We start from the raw sequence: 15,693 nt of genomic DNA on the forward strand, positions 1-15,693 counted from the left end.
CTGCTGCCTTCTCCTCTTTTTATTTAATAAGAATAATTATCCAACTAGGCAGAGTTACAAAGAGAGACAGAAAAAGAGATCTTCAGTCTTTTCACTCTCAAAATGGTTACAGTGTCTGGGGCTGGACCAGGCCAAAACCAAGACCCACAGAAGCTTCTTCCCGGCCTTCCATGTGGGTGACAGGTACCCAAGTTTTGGGGCCATGTTTTGCTGCTTTTCTAGGCCATTAGCAGGGAGTTGGATCAGAAGTGGTGCAGTCAGACTCAGATTGGCACATACATGGGAATGCTGGGTTTGTAGAAATTGGTTTAACCTGCTGTGCTACAACACCAGCGCTTCTCACTTTTTATTTTAGAAAGCAACTTTTTTTCTAAGTTTACTTAAGAGATTTTATGTTTTTGTGTGAGTAAAGTTGTTTTTATGGAAAGATTGAATAATTCAGCTTTTATGAATTTAATATTTTTTAGGTTCTTGCTACAACACTAAGATGTAGCTTATTAGGTTTCCCAATTTACAACTGAGACATTGTTACCCTTTCTGAGGAACACAAGACATTGGTGCCTATTCTTTTGTATTTTCATTGGCATCAGATATTCACGTCAAGTTCACCACTACTGACAGAGGCACTGTGAGACTAAGGATTCAGATATCAATCAGTAAATCACGGCCCCCTCCCCCTCGCCCGTGTGATCTCATCTCTCTAAGGCATTGGAAGCTTCACGACGTTCTGTCACTGCTTCCTAAAAATGACATTTGGAGCATCCTGCTTTCAGAAATTGATGTGCATGGTTCTGAGTTAGCAAGTTATATGTAGTGAGTGGTGATGGTACCCTGTATGTTCTGCTAGGTTCATATGATGCTAGGATGAAATGTGGTCCGAGCCCTCCGGAGGGAAGGGGAAGTGGAGTGAGTAGCAGACAGAAGTTGTCGTGATACATCACCAAGAATCTTGCATGCCATGCTGAGATACAGGAGAGCATGGCTAGGCTGGGCCCACTCTGGCATGGTTCTCACCTGTCCAGCATCTGGAAGAAGGCCCTTGGGGCCTGGGCCAGGTGCTGTGTGAGCCTTGGGGCCCGTGCCAGCTGGCTGTGGTCCTGGACTGACCTGCTGTCTTCTTCTTTGCATTAGGCTATGGAACACCATATGGTTACAGCACAGCTGCCCCTGCCTATGGTATGTACACCGTCTCACTGATTTCTCCTCTTAGCAACTCTGTCACAGCACTCCAAGGCACAGTCGGTATTTAGGGTTTCTGTAAACAAATAGGAGGATCTCAGAACTAATCATTCTAGTGACCCAAATGAAATTCCCCTCGAAAATGCCACAACCTTGTGGTTCTTGGTTTGGTTGGAGTTGCTCCTCTCTCTGCTTTGCCTGGTTGAAGGACTGCTTGTTCTAATTGCCTGTTTCTGACAATATTGAAGTAAAATATTTGGAGTAGTTCTTACAGCCAATTTATACTCCATTCAAAGGCTACTGAAGGGCCATCCCCAGTTTCTAGCATGGCTCCCTTCCAGATAGAGAGCTGCAGTGGCGTTGTGGGTTTGGAGCTGTATGAACTGTGGGTGATTGGAATAAAGAACAGGCACGTTCACTTCAAATTCGTAGCTTTCACCCCTTCCCATAAATTTTGCTTTGGAGATGAAATAAATGGGCATTTTTAGTTCTAGAGTAGTAGTAGTTAGGGATTTCATCAGCTGTTATGTAAGTGTTTACTGCAGAAAGCCAGTGGTACATGCTAGAAAATTGTAGGTATGTTTCTTCACTCGCTGTAAATAAAAAATACAAGCAGATGCATAAATGCAGCCTAGTGGCCCTTTGGATAACTTTTGAATGAGGTTTATGTGGCAATGGAGGCAGTAGGTTTGGAGTCAGTGATATGCTCTTAGACGTTTTTCCTAACTCAGGCGCTACATGTTAGATCAGCCATCCACAGAATGGCTGTCCCTGAGGGAAGAGGAGAGAGAGAGTTGTGTGTGCATGTGTGGGAGAGCATGTGTGTCAGCACACCTGGCTGGGTGCACCTGCACACATGGGGCTCTCTAGAGCAGTGCTCACGGCAGGAGCCCCCGCCTCAGCCTCACGCCTTCACATTTGGCTTTTTTTGCCTCTTCATACATCAACTTTGCCCTTTTTTTTTTTTTTTAAGAAATGGGTTTTAAGATATTCTAAACTGAAGCTTATGATGAAGATGTAAGTAGAAAATGAATGATTTGTGAAAGTTTGAACATTAGTAAGATAGGCAGTTTATATCCTAGAAAGATGTGGAGACGTTGCAGAGGTTGCCCATTTGCACTTTTTTGAGTCGTAATGTAGAGCCTAGTATTACATCCTTTGCCTATATGCCTCGAGGTTGCTGGCCTGCTCGGGTGTGGTTGCTGCATCCCCAAACCTGACCTGGAGCAATGATTCAAACTCCGGAGCCCCTTTTGGTTTAACCATTTGCTTTCAACATTTGGCTAGCTTCTGGATGTCATGAGCACCTCATCCTACCCGGAAGTAGGTATAGGCATCCTCTCCACACACAGTGCCTTTCTGCCCTGCCCTTCCTGCGGTGAGTGTCCAGGCACCTGGACAGGGAGCTCCCTGCCTTACCGTGAGCTCTTGATTCTTTAGCTAAGGTTTGCTAGAGCTGAATTTTTTCTTCAAAAAACAGTTTTCTTTCTAGACCTTAAGTTACATTCATGTTTTTGCTCAGCCGTTTTGCTTTTCTCTCGTCCCTCCTTTCCCTCTTGTAACATTCTGCTCTCACCCTGCGGCCTTCGAGCCTCCACGTGAGAAGGCCCCTCTCTTCCCTGTGCCATATAACTGACTTCCAAAGCTGGTGACATTGGATGCCCCCATTTTTCACATAAAAGATTTGGATTTTAAATGTTACTGTGATGCAAACCTACTAAAATGATGCTTTATTTTGGCTGTAAGGTAAATATGTCTTTTGGCCTTTGTAAAGCTGTTGCATGTGGGGTAATTTCCCTCTGATCATCTGGTGCTCTTGAATACCTGCTGTTGCTGCTTTGTGATTTCTCCATAGGTTAAATGTTAGAATAGGAGTAGGAGCAGATTCAAATCATGCTTGAGTATGCAGAAGTTTGTAGGCCACAAGAACGTATTAATTACAAAATTAAAGTAATTAGTCTTTCCAGATTTACTGTGCCAATGTTGGCAGCAGTCATTAAGGAAATAAACACGTGGTCATGGCTCCTCGTGGAGCTCGGGGAGCTGAGGCTGCAGAGAAAGCTGTGCTTGGACTTGACAAGCCCGTGTTCCCACAGTATGTGATGTGCCAAATTGAAAACCATTATAGGTTTCTAGACTGACTTTAGAATATTAATAATACTCCTTTTGAGCTGTAGAATTCATGGCAGCTCAAATATCATAAATAGCATTCTTCCTATGATGTAGCCATCTTAATGTTGAGTGGAAAATCTAATATTGAGAGCAGTTTCAAGATAGATCTGTGAGATTTCTGGGTCTCTTCCAAAATGGTAGATGTTGACTGACTAATCTGGAAAAGGTTAATGATAATTACTGTTAGATATTTTTTTAACCTGAAATTTTTATTGGCATATTAAACTTATTTGGAGTCCTCTCCGTTTTTTTTTTTTTCTCTGTAGGTTTACCCAAGAGAATGGTTCTGTTACCCGTTATGAAATTCCCAACATATCCTGTTCCCCACTACTCATTCTTTTAGCAAATGACAGAAGCTAATTCCTATTGAACAATATCGTACAATACAGAATGTTAGAGGAAAAGCCTTTTTATCCTGCTTTCTTTGAACACATACTTGATCAAAATTATTTGTAAAGAACATCTTTCCTACTTTTGATTTTAACAAATGCAAATTTAGTTGTCTAAAACTTGAAAAGAAACAAAAAGAAACCAGTTCTGTGAAACGGTACCTCATTTCTGGAAAATAATTTATACCAGCCCTTCTGTTCTAGAGAAATAAGTCTGGCAGTTCAAAGTTTAAGTTTTAAGAGAAGTATCATATTATGTAAGATTAAATTTGTGAAGGATGTATAGAGTCTTAGACACTGATCACAAATAAACTGCTTTGTTGTAACACATAGTACTGCCTGGTTCCTGATGCAGTCACTGATTTCAAGCTGAATGACATGGACTTGCCCCACGGGCACTTTAATTCGGGCTGTAGTTATTTTTTTTTTTATTACAATAGAGAGTTTCATTTAAACTTTAACTTTGTAAATATTGAAGTGTGTAATTAAAGCCAATAAAATATGGGTTTGAATATTGTTTTAGCTTATTATTTTTGATATGTTTTGGTATTAAATTACAAGAAATTGCTAACTAATGCTATCTTAGCCCTAAAAACCCATTCATTTGTAAGCAAACTTCTAAAAAAAAAAAGCAAGGTGATTCTCTTTACTTTGTAAGCCCTTGGTACACTCCATGTTGTATAAGGGCATCCCCATGATAAAAGTCATATTCTGTTTCCTGAGCATTGCTTATAAAATGATGGCACTATCCAGAGATGGGGAAGGAGAATTGTGATTATTTTAGATTTCTAATTTCCAAGTTTCCAAAAAAAAAAAAAAAGACAAAAATTAAAAAAAAAAAAAGAAAGAAGGAAAATAAATGAATAAATGAATCAGTCAAGCACCCTCTCTTGTTCTTGTGGCCTTCTTCACTCTGTAAGATAATGTGTTCACTTCCTGGTTTTTTTCATGCAGATAGAAGATTAGCCATTTCTCTGGGACTCACGGAAGGGTCTCCTTTCCTCTTCAATTGCATCAGAATCTAAAGCAGCAACAGGGTCCCCATAAAAACTTGCTCTTCAATTGTCCCAGTTCTTGTTGAGTGCTGCTGTGAAAAGTGACAGGTTTCAGCCATGGGTCAGCATTTATTTTTGAGACACCTGATGATGCTGGTGGAAGTGGATGAGCCAGTGACATTGTGCTGTTCTGTAAAAGGGTGCAGACTTAAGTCCTCCACTTGCATTCTCACCTTGTATGGAAAGCCGATGATGTTACTAGAAGGTAATGGTTTCATTAAGGTACTCACCCCCATGAGGGCAGCAGTGTGGGTCCCTGTGGTGTTGGTAACTGGCGCTTCTGTTCCATGTTGAGTCCTGCTTCTCAGGCCTGAACAGTACCCACCAAGGAAAATAATGAGTGTCCTAGAAGACGGCAAATTGATGAACCCAATGTCTTTGAGACCACTCAATGAGGGTAAAGTGGGCAAAATAAGACAAATGTTAGTGTGGCTTCTTCTTAGATGTACAAAGTCATCTGTCCTTCCCCTTGACCTTTTGTCTTTAGTAGAGGTGGTGGGTGATACTTTAATAAAACCTCGTCACTTGCTGGAATAGCTGTAACTTACCATTCTCATCCTATGCATTAGTGGCTAGACATGAACAAGAGGGCCTATTTCTGCTGGGAGTTTTCATGTTTCATTGATTTGTTTTGCTGACCTATGGATGAAACAGAGCCATCACTGAGAAGAAAAAGCATGGCTAGTAGTGTCCAGTTTTCATTAATTAAATGTTTACAAGAGTCCTCTTTGTTTCTGGAATAAAATTAATTGGCAGTTGCAGCTGTACTTTTGTCTGAAATTGAACTATCAAATTTGGGTTTTTTGGAATCTCTCCAGAGATTTCTTTTTTAGAAAATTCTTTTGAAGTAGCTAACTCTGCTTCGTGACCCGTCCACATGGTGACCGGGGAGCTGTGCTGTTTTCCAACATGATGGCCGTCATTTCAAATGGTTTCTACCAAGTCTTTTTGTTTTGTTTTGTTTTGTTTTTTTTAAATTTTGTTGTTTGTTGGAAGTTACTAACCATGTTGTAAACCTGCCCCGTTGCTGCAAACTTTTACATTTCTCTGCTTTACTTAAAACAATCGAGCTGTCAGTCCTCCGTTAGAAGTGGTAACCATGCAAGTTTAACTGTTTTAAATTCTGTAATGAATCAAGTGTCCCCTCCCCCACCCTTGGACCTTTCTTCCTCCTCCTCCTTCCATTTTGTAATGAAAATTCCACTTACAGCTGAAAGAGCAGAGAAATATAAATGAAGCTGTTGGCTTCACCAAATTGCGCGAAATTAACGTGAAGTTTTGCTTCTCTGCTCTTTTCTTTGCTGTAGGTGGTTTTTTCATTGACAGCCCCTATTGCCAGCCTCTGAGCGTCGCACCATTTATTATTCACTTGGGCCCTCAAGATTTCTTCTCTGACTTCTAGAACCATCAGGTTGTCTGGCTTGAAATGGCAATTTCTATGTCCTGGTCCTAAGAACAATGTGACACCTAGAGGCTTTCCGGCTTTCAGATACACTCCTCTGATACCTTCTTTTTGAGAGCAATCATTGAGCGTTGTCAAGAAGAGCAATACTTTGTCCAAAGCCACGGTGTCTGTTTTAATACCTTCCTTTGGAAACTTAGCAATATCGGCACTCTACCCCTGTTAGCGTGGGCTCGTATCACAGTGTTTACAGATCAATGGAGAACTTACAGTTAGGGTGTGAGCTGACCAGTTTTTAACCTTTTTTAGCACATAAATTTAATATAGTTACATCCCTGACTGTGTCAGTTAGCATTCTTGTGATTTCTCAGAAATATGGGCCCTCCTTGAAGCCATATTCTCTAGTGGGGGCTGGCGGCCCGCCAGGGCTATGCCCCGCAGGCTGCAGGAGTCGCCACCGCTTGTGCAAGGTGGACGGACAGCCAGGGGGAGTCCGTGATAGGTTCCTGAAGTCGTTGTGGTCTCTGAGTTATTAACCTGGGGAGCAAATCACTGATGGAGTTTGCTGTTGTCAGTCTTGTCTTCTTGTTAAGAATTTGGGTGAATGTTTGAAAATCATGAATCAGTCACCTATAGTAATTGAAGAGCTGGGAATACCTCGCTAATGTATTTTTAAAACTGGTGTTGGACCCTCTGTGTATTTCAGGTTAATACTTTTAAGCAGTTTTCAGCACGTTTATCTCACTTTATTCTCGTTCTCCTCGGACCTTCGTAGCCATATCACTTGTATAAAATAGGCTGAGATATAGTGACTGTAAGCTGTGATCTCAGTATACAAAGGTAAGCTCTTTTATTTTCTGATTAAAGAGAAAAATAATCAACACAACATGCATATATGACAATCATATATGATGAATTGGATCTCTTAGGTCTTATGTCATCACATTTCCTTAATAGATTTTATGATCTAAATGTAAAATTGTTGTTTTCAGTTTTTGTTTTACTGCCCCTGTAACTGCTTTTCAGTCAAGAGAATCCTTTCATTTCTGTGAAGTGTATGTATGTATGTATATTTGTATGTATAGAAACTTAGGATGCGACGTGTATATAAGTTACACTCATGCACCTGTTTGCATACAGGTGCAGTGGGAGGATCAGTTCACCTGAGATGGTTTTAATGACAGGGCACTGGCCAAAGCACTGGCATCTCCTAGGCGAGGAAGGTTTGTAACAGTGCTGCTGCTAACAGATGTGCATGATCCACACGCAGAGCAGTTGCCCAGGAGAGGATCAAAGTGCCAATTTCTCAAGGAGAGAAGCTTCTCTGAGAAATGAAAATCTCTGATCTGTGTTGTATGCCCCAGTACAACAGCAAGAAGCCATACCAAAAAAAAAAAAGCAATAGAAAATGGAAAAAACCAAAATCTTAAGGTAACTATGGAAAAATACGTAATTGACCAAGATAAGCTAATCATCTGCAGAACCTACTTTGATGAGACTCAGACTGGTGACTGCTGAGTCTGCAGAGACCAAACTGACTCCTCGCAGCCCTGCTGCCTTGCCGAGGCCCACAGCCAGGTTACCCCGTCTCAGCCGTGCTGAGCCCAGGTGCAGAAGCGAGGGTGAGGCCCAGGCCCAGCACTGACCAAGATTGACTTCATCTCATGTGCCCATAGATGCATCTCCTTATGGATTAGCTGTCCTGCGCTGAGGCTGTGTATCACGTGTGCATGTGAGTACATACACACAGATTAAAATGAATTTCACGGTTTTATATTGGTTTCTAAGTAGCAGTTTCTTTTTCTTACTAATGCTAAGGTTGCTGGAACAACTTTTTTTCCATACAGAATCTGTCTGTACATTTCTTGTGGCTTTGGCAGATGTCACAGGCCCTGTGAGGGCTGCTGCCTGGTACTGAGCACAGCCCAGGCCTGGCCGTGTGCCAGCCAGGCCCCGCTGGAAACATTGGAAGGCTGACACACCCCATCGGTGGAGCTGAGCCTCTGGTTAACATCTTGCTTTGGGAGACAAATAGTACATTAGCAGTGGCAAAAGAGTATTAACTTGGTCAGTGGTTCATTTGTAAGATGCTTCATAATGCAGGCCCTTGAACGTCACTGAGGCTGGAGGATTGCTTTCCCACTCAAGTCTCCCTGGCAGTTTTGAGAACCTGAAGCCTGCTCTGGTTCTTATTCATGGTCCTCTGTCCAACAAAGTCTAAGAGAGATGAATTTTTAAAAACAACAACAAACTTCCAACCCCTTTTTCAGTAGTAAAACAAAGCACAAGGTGATTGTTTGCACACCCGCCAGTAGCTAATTATCCCTTTCTCCTGTTCAGGTTTCTTATTTGCTAGAGGAAGACGACCTGTAATAGCCTGAGGAAAGCTAGACAGCCAAGAAGGTTCCCTGTCACTCCACCTGCTGTCCCCTTTCAGAGCCCTGAAAGCTAGGGGCGTTGAGAACAGTCACAGCTAAGGACATCCTGACTCGCATTCGTCTGTGCCCATGTCTCCTTCAGGAGGAAGCTATGAAATTCCTCACAGCCAGGAGGGTTCTCTGGTGGCCAGCTTGGGCCATGCAGGACTCTGATGCCAGGCCCTGCAGGGGCCCTGGACATCTCAGGGTTGGTTGGGTGGGTAGGTGGGGAGTGGCAGGGAGATGGCTGGTACAGCAATAGCAAAGCAGAGCCAACAGCTGTGCAGGTGGGTGTCAGTATTGTGTTCGTCATAGAGCAGAGCTGGTACCTCTTCCTAATGTCAGCTTTCCAAAAGGCTGTTTCCAACCAAGAGTTGGAGTTGTAGGAACAGGTATATTTATCAACATTTCCATTTCAGGCCAATAACCCCCATTGATCCTTGCTTGAAGCAATGATCTGTGCAGGCTCATAGTATTAGTACCATAAAGCAGATTGGGTTATGTAAGCTTTATACCACAGCTAAAAATAGGGAACAGAAACCTCATGGGGGTCTGAACCAAGTCTGTCTCTTGCTCTAGCCTCCTGCACCAGGGGATGGGGGCGACTGAAGGACTAGAGAGAGTAGTTAATAAACATCACATGGCCTGGGCAATACTTGGTGTGGGGAACAACTATTGTTGCTGCCGCTGTGAGGGAGGTGTGGCTGTGCTGACGTGTGTTTCAGAAGCAGGTGCGTGGCCTGCTCAGGTGAGGTTGTTACTGGTTCCTTGGTGCAAACCCCTGGCTTTGGGAAAGGATTGTTAATTCCAGGGGTTGGACAGCAAGTAAGCATAAGCCAGGGCCCTGCGATGCTGGTGTGGTGGGCCTGCCATGGAGCCTGGCTGAGTGCCTTGTAGGTGTGTCACCAGCTGCTCTACTGCCACGGGCTAGGAGCCTTGGTAGGGGTGGAAGGGTAGCTGCACTCAGAGTCTCTACCTGCTGATTGCCGGTATCCTTCTAGTGCATTTGAAAACAACAAATCCAGTCTGCTGTTTGGTTTTAGCACTCAGAGCTCATTCTTTGTGGAAGGTAGGAAGTCAATTACTAACAGCTCCATAGAGAACTGGAAAAGAGGCCACGAGTGGGCCTGGAGCCTGTGGACCTGGCTGCTGCGCCGGGGAGCTCCTGCAGCTGCTCTGTTGGTTTCCCTTGATATCCTGGGGAGAAATCAGTACTCGCCTGTGAGGACATCTCCTCCCTCATGTCAGTCTTGGCGGGGTGGGGGGGTGGTAAGGCTCCGTCCATCTGTCTGCCTAGACGAGAGTTTGCTAATTTGCTGCTCAATGTAATAAAGTGGGTAGTTAGTGTACACTGTTGGACAGAATACAAGGCGTATGCTTTACTGCCCACTGCAGGCTCACACCTCTGCCCACCCTCAAAAGCCCCTGGGAGCAGCAGGCTCCCTGGAGAGCACAGCAGAACTGGAAAAATGTTCCAATAAGAAACCTGTGTACACTCTGTGCAGACAAGGACTGGGCCCTTGCAGGAGGCGACTCAGAGGTGTTTCTGATACCCTGGCAGAGGGGTGCACACTGCTGCCCAGCTCAGGCTGTGGGGAAGAAGCCTGGCCTCATTGAGCCACATATTCATTAGCATCCTGATTGTTAGCACTTTCTGCGGAGCTCATGGTTTTGCTACAGCTCAGCCATTCTGCAAATGGGTAGTGCTGCTTCTGCCAGTTAGTGGGGAGCAGGGATCCTGGTTGGCCCAGGCAGCCAGAGTGTGGCTGTCAGGCCCTTTGCCGGAGGCAGGTGGCCAGAAGGAGGGGCTGCGAGCAGCCTACATGCTGTGAGGATGTTGGCTTCACGCCACCAGCCGCCCTGTCTCGGCTTTGTGTTGGGGTCCCTTGGCACAGTGGAGCAGAGGGTCTTTGGGCAGTCGCCAGGAGCCCTGGGCTGAGACAGCTTGCTTTGGGGTAGAGCAAGAAAAATACCAAAACACCAAAACTTTGTCTTGGGCTTTGTGGAAGGTAGGAAGCCAATTACTAACAGCTCCACAGAGAACTGGAAAAGTCCAGATCATTGGACTTTCTAACTTAATTCTTAAACAGCTTTCTTGATGATGGTGGGGATTTCTCTTTCAGAGGTGATAAAGTAATGTTTCCAATTAAGTGCTAGAGCCAGGAATGAAGCCCGGCTCTGTCATAGCTAAGGCCTTTTTCTATTATGGACTCAAGAGTCCAGAAAATAAACTGTATTTCAGGCCCTCCAATGTGAGGCTGTCCTAGACTGGTTCCCATAGCCTGATGGAATGCATGGATGCAGGCGCTAAGTGGCTGTATGAGTAGAGCAGCCTGTGTGTGAAGTGTTTTGCCACTGGTTGGTTGGACTGTCAGTGGAAGATGAAGGTACCTGTTTTCTGAGTGGACACTGCCCACCTGGCCTGCCAGAGTGACGCTCAAGGAAGGCTGCTGAGGCTTTGGTGTGTGGAAGGGCTGCGAGTGGAGGGTGGTGTTGCTTGGTGGCATGAGGAGAGCCCAAGGGACCCATTCCAGGCTTGTTCTTGGCACCAGCAGTGGCTGCCGTTGGAGGGCACTACTTTCCCTTGGCTCTGTCTCGGTGAGTTGCTCCTGGGCACTTGCCCATGACCCAGCCACTGCACCAACTCCTTTATTGATTTAATGCCAGATGAGCCCCTGAAGTGACTGGATAAGGAGTCAGACAGAGTCCTTTCTGGGCGATCTTTCTTGCCCCATGTCAGCTTCTCTGGCAGCTGGCGGAGTTTCTGAGCAAGCTGCCCTCATACCTGAGATGGCATAAAACAGCTGGCTGCCTTGAGCCCTGGCGCCTGCACAGTACTGCCGTCATGGGAGCGCCTTGGTTAAACGGCACTGTGGGCATGGTGGCTGTCTCCCTCCACTGATGGGGAAGCTGCAGCCCCAGAGCGCTCCAGACCTGCTTGTTGCAACAAAACATTGCGGCTCCTAAGTAGTGAGCTCTGAGCCACAGACAGCAGGTAGCCCTCTGCACGCTGCAGGGTTAGTGCAAGCCCTTGCTTAGTGCGCAGCTTGGAACTTGGCCACAGCTGGTCATCTGGACATTTTCCTCGTCCCCGGATGTGCCCGCAAGCATATCACTGCGAGCAGTAGAGCCCACGTGTGACCAGCCACACCCCTGCAGTGGCCCCACTTGCTGGGATTCATCCTAACCCCCTGGCCCTTCCCTCTCCCTCCGGAAATCCAGTCTTTCCAGGCCCACTCTTTCCCAAGGTGCTTTGAAAGAGCTGCGGTAGCCAGCTCCTGGACAAAGGGCCTGATGGGCAGGCCTGACCTGGGCACCCCATTTGTTCTAGCTGTGCATGGGATGGCTTCCATGGTCTCCATTTGTATTCTGTCCCTTGGCCCAGCAGCCGCCTGCTGACTCCTTAGCTGCTGTTTGGAAGGTACCTTGGGGCCTAGTCGACCTTTGTGGGAGAGAACTATTATTTGTTCAGCCATGTCCACTTCGGGCCTGGTGACTGTCCTGCCAAGAGTGTCACGTGGCTCCAAGTGGAGAGACTGGGATCCCCGCTGGTGCATCCGCCCCTAGGGAGTGTCGGGTGGTACCCCAGCTGTCTGGCCCAGCAGGCCCTCGGAGGTTAGAGCAGGGGAGGCACTTCCAGGAGTGCCTGTCGGCAGTACCTGGAGGCAGGTAGGGGACCAGGGCACGGAGGCCCTCAACAGGGAAACCCCAGCTAATTCCAACAGGTGTTGAAGGGGTTGTCTTCACTTGTTGTTCTAGAAAGGTAAAGTCTGTGGGGAGCAGAGCAGGCAATGTGAACTAAAGGATGCCTGCCGTGAAGGGAGGCCAAGGTGATCTCCGGCTGTGTCTGAGCAAGCACCGTGGTGTTGGCAGCATCTCCCCACGTGGGCAATGTGCCCGCTGACTGCACGCCTCCTGTGTCAGTGCCCTTAGGCTTCTTGAAAAAGCATTCACGTCGCTTGCTGAGGTCTACCTTCTCTGTGCTGTGGGGAGGCACTTAGAGAAGACAACTGAGGCTTTCAATTTGGGCATGGGTACCAGGCAGCAGGCCACTGTGTCAGTCAGGATGTGCCACCCTGAGTCTGAGGGTCCCGGGGCAGAGCCGCTTCCCAGGCTTCCTACTGAGCTGCACACTTGGGGCCTGCGGGTGGGAGGGAGTTAGAGCAGTCCCTTGCGAGTGAACAGAGCTCAGTGCCTTGGGGCAGGTAGGCTCTGATTCTGGGAGGTCAGGGAACAGCCACATGGCTGAGGGACAGCAGGAGGACAGTGAGGAGAGACTGACGGTGTGTGTGGATTCCATTGATGGCCCCAGCCTGGTCCTGCTTCCCTGTTCCCTCCGGAACTTGCAGGGCTTTGGAGCTGCTGCTGTCAGCGCACGGGCCTGGGCCAGGTGACATTTCATGCAACCCAGAGTATGGTTTGCCACCTCCTTAGCCTGGCTGTGTGCCACCTGGACCCCTGTCCATGCACCAAGGCTCCTGTGCCTGGTGCAGGGCAGGCGGGCTTGAAGGGACGCGGCGGCGGCAGCTCTGGAGTTGTGTATCCGGAAGGGGAGCAGGCTCAGCCATGTGGACAAGAACTTCCGTGTGGTTGCACATGTGTGTGAGAAGCCCGGGGGTGTGCTGAGGACCCCTCAAGTGTGCTTGGTGGGACACCAGGGCTTCCAGTGTGCATCACACACCTTGCACTGTCACCTGAACTTCTTGGCCAATGAATGAATGGGGCCTGCAGGGTGCCAGAGTGGGTAAGAGCTGGGCTGCGACACCCGTAACTAGCCTGGTGCAGTCCTGTCTTCAGATTTCCTCTCGTTATCCTGTAGTGTGTGTTCACATCTCGCTTGGGGTTGGAGCGTGGGTGTATGGGAACAGGCGCCGCTCGCCTCCTTGCTTCACCGGTGTGCCACGTCAAAGGGCTGCAGCCTTTTGTGCGCAGATGCAGGTCTCACCGGCAGAGGGCAGTGTTGGGCGCCACAGCAGGTGCAAGGCCTGGCAGTTGTGCTGAGGGGCCCGGAGCAAGGAGTGCCCTGTCAGCATGGGCTTTTGGGTATCAGGAAGGACTTGGGGAACTAGCAGCTGTCGGCCCTCAATGAGATCGTGAGTGCTGTTTCTGGGAATCACCAGGGGCTTCTGGGTCGCTCAGAAGCGGGGCCTGTGATGTGTCAGGGCTGCCCTCTAGGCGCTGGCTACCCCCTGGGGTTGTGCTGTTTGATTTTTCCGGTGGCACACATGCAACTTCTTATCTCCACAGCACTTCCATTTGCTAGAGAATTCCTTGGATTCATGCAGGGAAAAGAGCCGACTGTAGCCTGGCACACGTGGGGCTCAGCCTTTGCTTTGGTGAATGGAATGCATTCTGCCTCAGCTAACTCGGTGCCAGCATCCGGCAGCCAGGCCCAGGGCCGCCCTAGCCCTGCCGTGGGAAACGTGAGGGCCGCAGGGTTCTTTTTTGTCTTTAACCTGTTTGCTGTTCTGGGAATTATAATCGGTTCTAACTTTTTGTTGCTTGTGGGAATGAATCAAGGTCTAGGGGTGGGAATTTCCAGTAGATAAGGCTGTCCACAGCTCCGTCCCCCACTGGGATGCAGTGCTGACTTTCCTCCTCTTCCAGGAAGCTTCTACAGTCTGCCCTTGTTCAGGCTGAGCTCAGAAGGGTCAGTGGCAGGACCCACTCCCATGCAGCTCCTTGATTCCTGCGCCACTTCTATGCCACTGGGACTGTGCCTCCAGCCAGGGCCTGTTTGTTAGCAAAGTCAGCCCAATGGCTCTAGTTCCACAATACCTCCCTTCTCACTGGATGTGCACGGCCAGAAGGGCTGCCCTGGGATGCATGCCTTTGCCCAGCCCCGAGCACCATCCACTCAGGTAGGCGCAGTGTAATCAGGTGGACTTCACTATGTACCCCAACTCCTTAGAAGCGGTGTCAAGTGCTACTTTTCCCCTGACTCATGTAGTATGGTGACTTTTTAGCAGTGGTTCCTGCCATGGCTGGGAGAAGTGGAGCCAGAGACAGGCTCCTCCTCCTGTGGTCTCCTGGGAACCAAGGGGTTGTGGGGTTCTGTGCTGCATCTCCCTTCAGCACCCAGGGGTTTGGATGGGCAAAGGGAACGTATGGTCCACTTGGGAGCCCCCATTGGGGCACACACACACTTCAGGCTTGGGTGGTGTTTATCTGCTTTCCTGAAAGCCCCATTGAACTCAGGCCTTTCTCCAGGACCCACTGGTCTGAAAGATTCCTGTAAGCAGCTACTTCCATCAGAAGACAGGATGCCTGAGGTGCCATAAGTGGGGCAAGTGCAGTTCACGGGACAGTGAGGCTCATGGGGTCCGACCCAAGGGGGCCAAGGTGCAGGGCTCAGACCCTCTGGCCATGGCCCCTTGCGGGCCATCCTGCTCCACCCTCCCCATGGTGGGAGGGTGGAGTTTGTCAGAAGTCTAGACTCGCCCCTGGCAGCCTGGGGCAGCAGTGCAGGGCCTCGGGAGAGTCCATGTGGTTGTGCATAAGAAACCTTTGCTGCTGCACGGCTACGCATGGACTGCTGCCTTCTTGCCGTAGCTCGCCTGGTCTAGTAATGGCCAAGTTAGTTTTTAGGAATCTGTTTTACATATCTAAATCAACTTTTTCTGAATACACAAGTGTAAATAGTACAATTTGCAGTGCAAAGTCCTTGGCAATAACTTTGTTATGTATGTAAAAACATTGGAAATCCTCCCCCCACCCCTGACCACCATGGACTGTCCTTCCGCTCTGGGCACGTGCGCGTCGGGATGTCGCCGCTGGCCCGGGCTCCGCAGCAGCCTGCACGTGTAGACTGTCGGCGGTGCCTTCATGCCTGCTGCCCACGCCGTGGCTGGGCCCCACGCATCGAGTGCCAGACTCTGCGACAGACTCTGCCCCCTGCTTTGTCGGCTGCGTTTGTATGGAATGCCCTGACATGTTGCGTTTCTTTCCCCCCGTCTGGATGAGTAGAAATAAACGCTTGTGTCTTCAACAGCAATGACTAACTGCTGTGTGCGTGACCCACGGGACTCCACGACCCTTGGAAGGGTCAGCCACTCCCAGCTCGAGCTCAGGAGGAGGAG

At 48.1% G+C, this 15,693-nt stretch overlaps 1 protein-coding gene across 3 annotated transcripts in view; it reads left to right on the plus strand.

The window, feature by feature from the left end:
* Nucleotides 1-8,476, plus strand: part of LOC121145117 (spermatid perinuclear RNA binding protein) — a 129,326-nt gene extending 120,850 nt beyond the window's left edge. For 2 of the 3 annotated variants that reach the window (XM_040963860.1, XM_040963859.1), the window contains 2 exons: nt 1,132-1,176; nt 3,618-4,252. In XM_040963860.1, coding sequence (XP_040819794.1) covers nt 1,132-1,176; nt 3,618-3,694 — 122 coding nt within the window. In that variant the 3' untranslated portion in view covers nt 3,695-4,252. Of the gene's footprint in view, nt 1-1,131; nt 1,177-3,617; nt 4,253-6,903 lie in introns of those variants that run through there. The other variant, XM_040963861.1, reaches the window with a different exon arrangement.
* Nucleotides 8,477-15,693: the final 7,217 nt, after the last annotated feature.

Source organism: Ochotona curzoniae, unplaced genomic scaffold (assembly GCF_017591425.1).
Source record: "Ochotona curzoniae isolate NIBS_2020 unplaced genomic scaffold, NIBS_Ocur_1.0 scaffold_3208, whole genome shotgun sequence".
Classification (NCBI taxonomy): Eukaryota; Metazoa; Chordata; class Mammalia; order Lagomorpha; family Ochotonidae; genus Ochotona; species Ochotona curzoniae.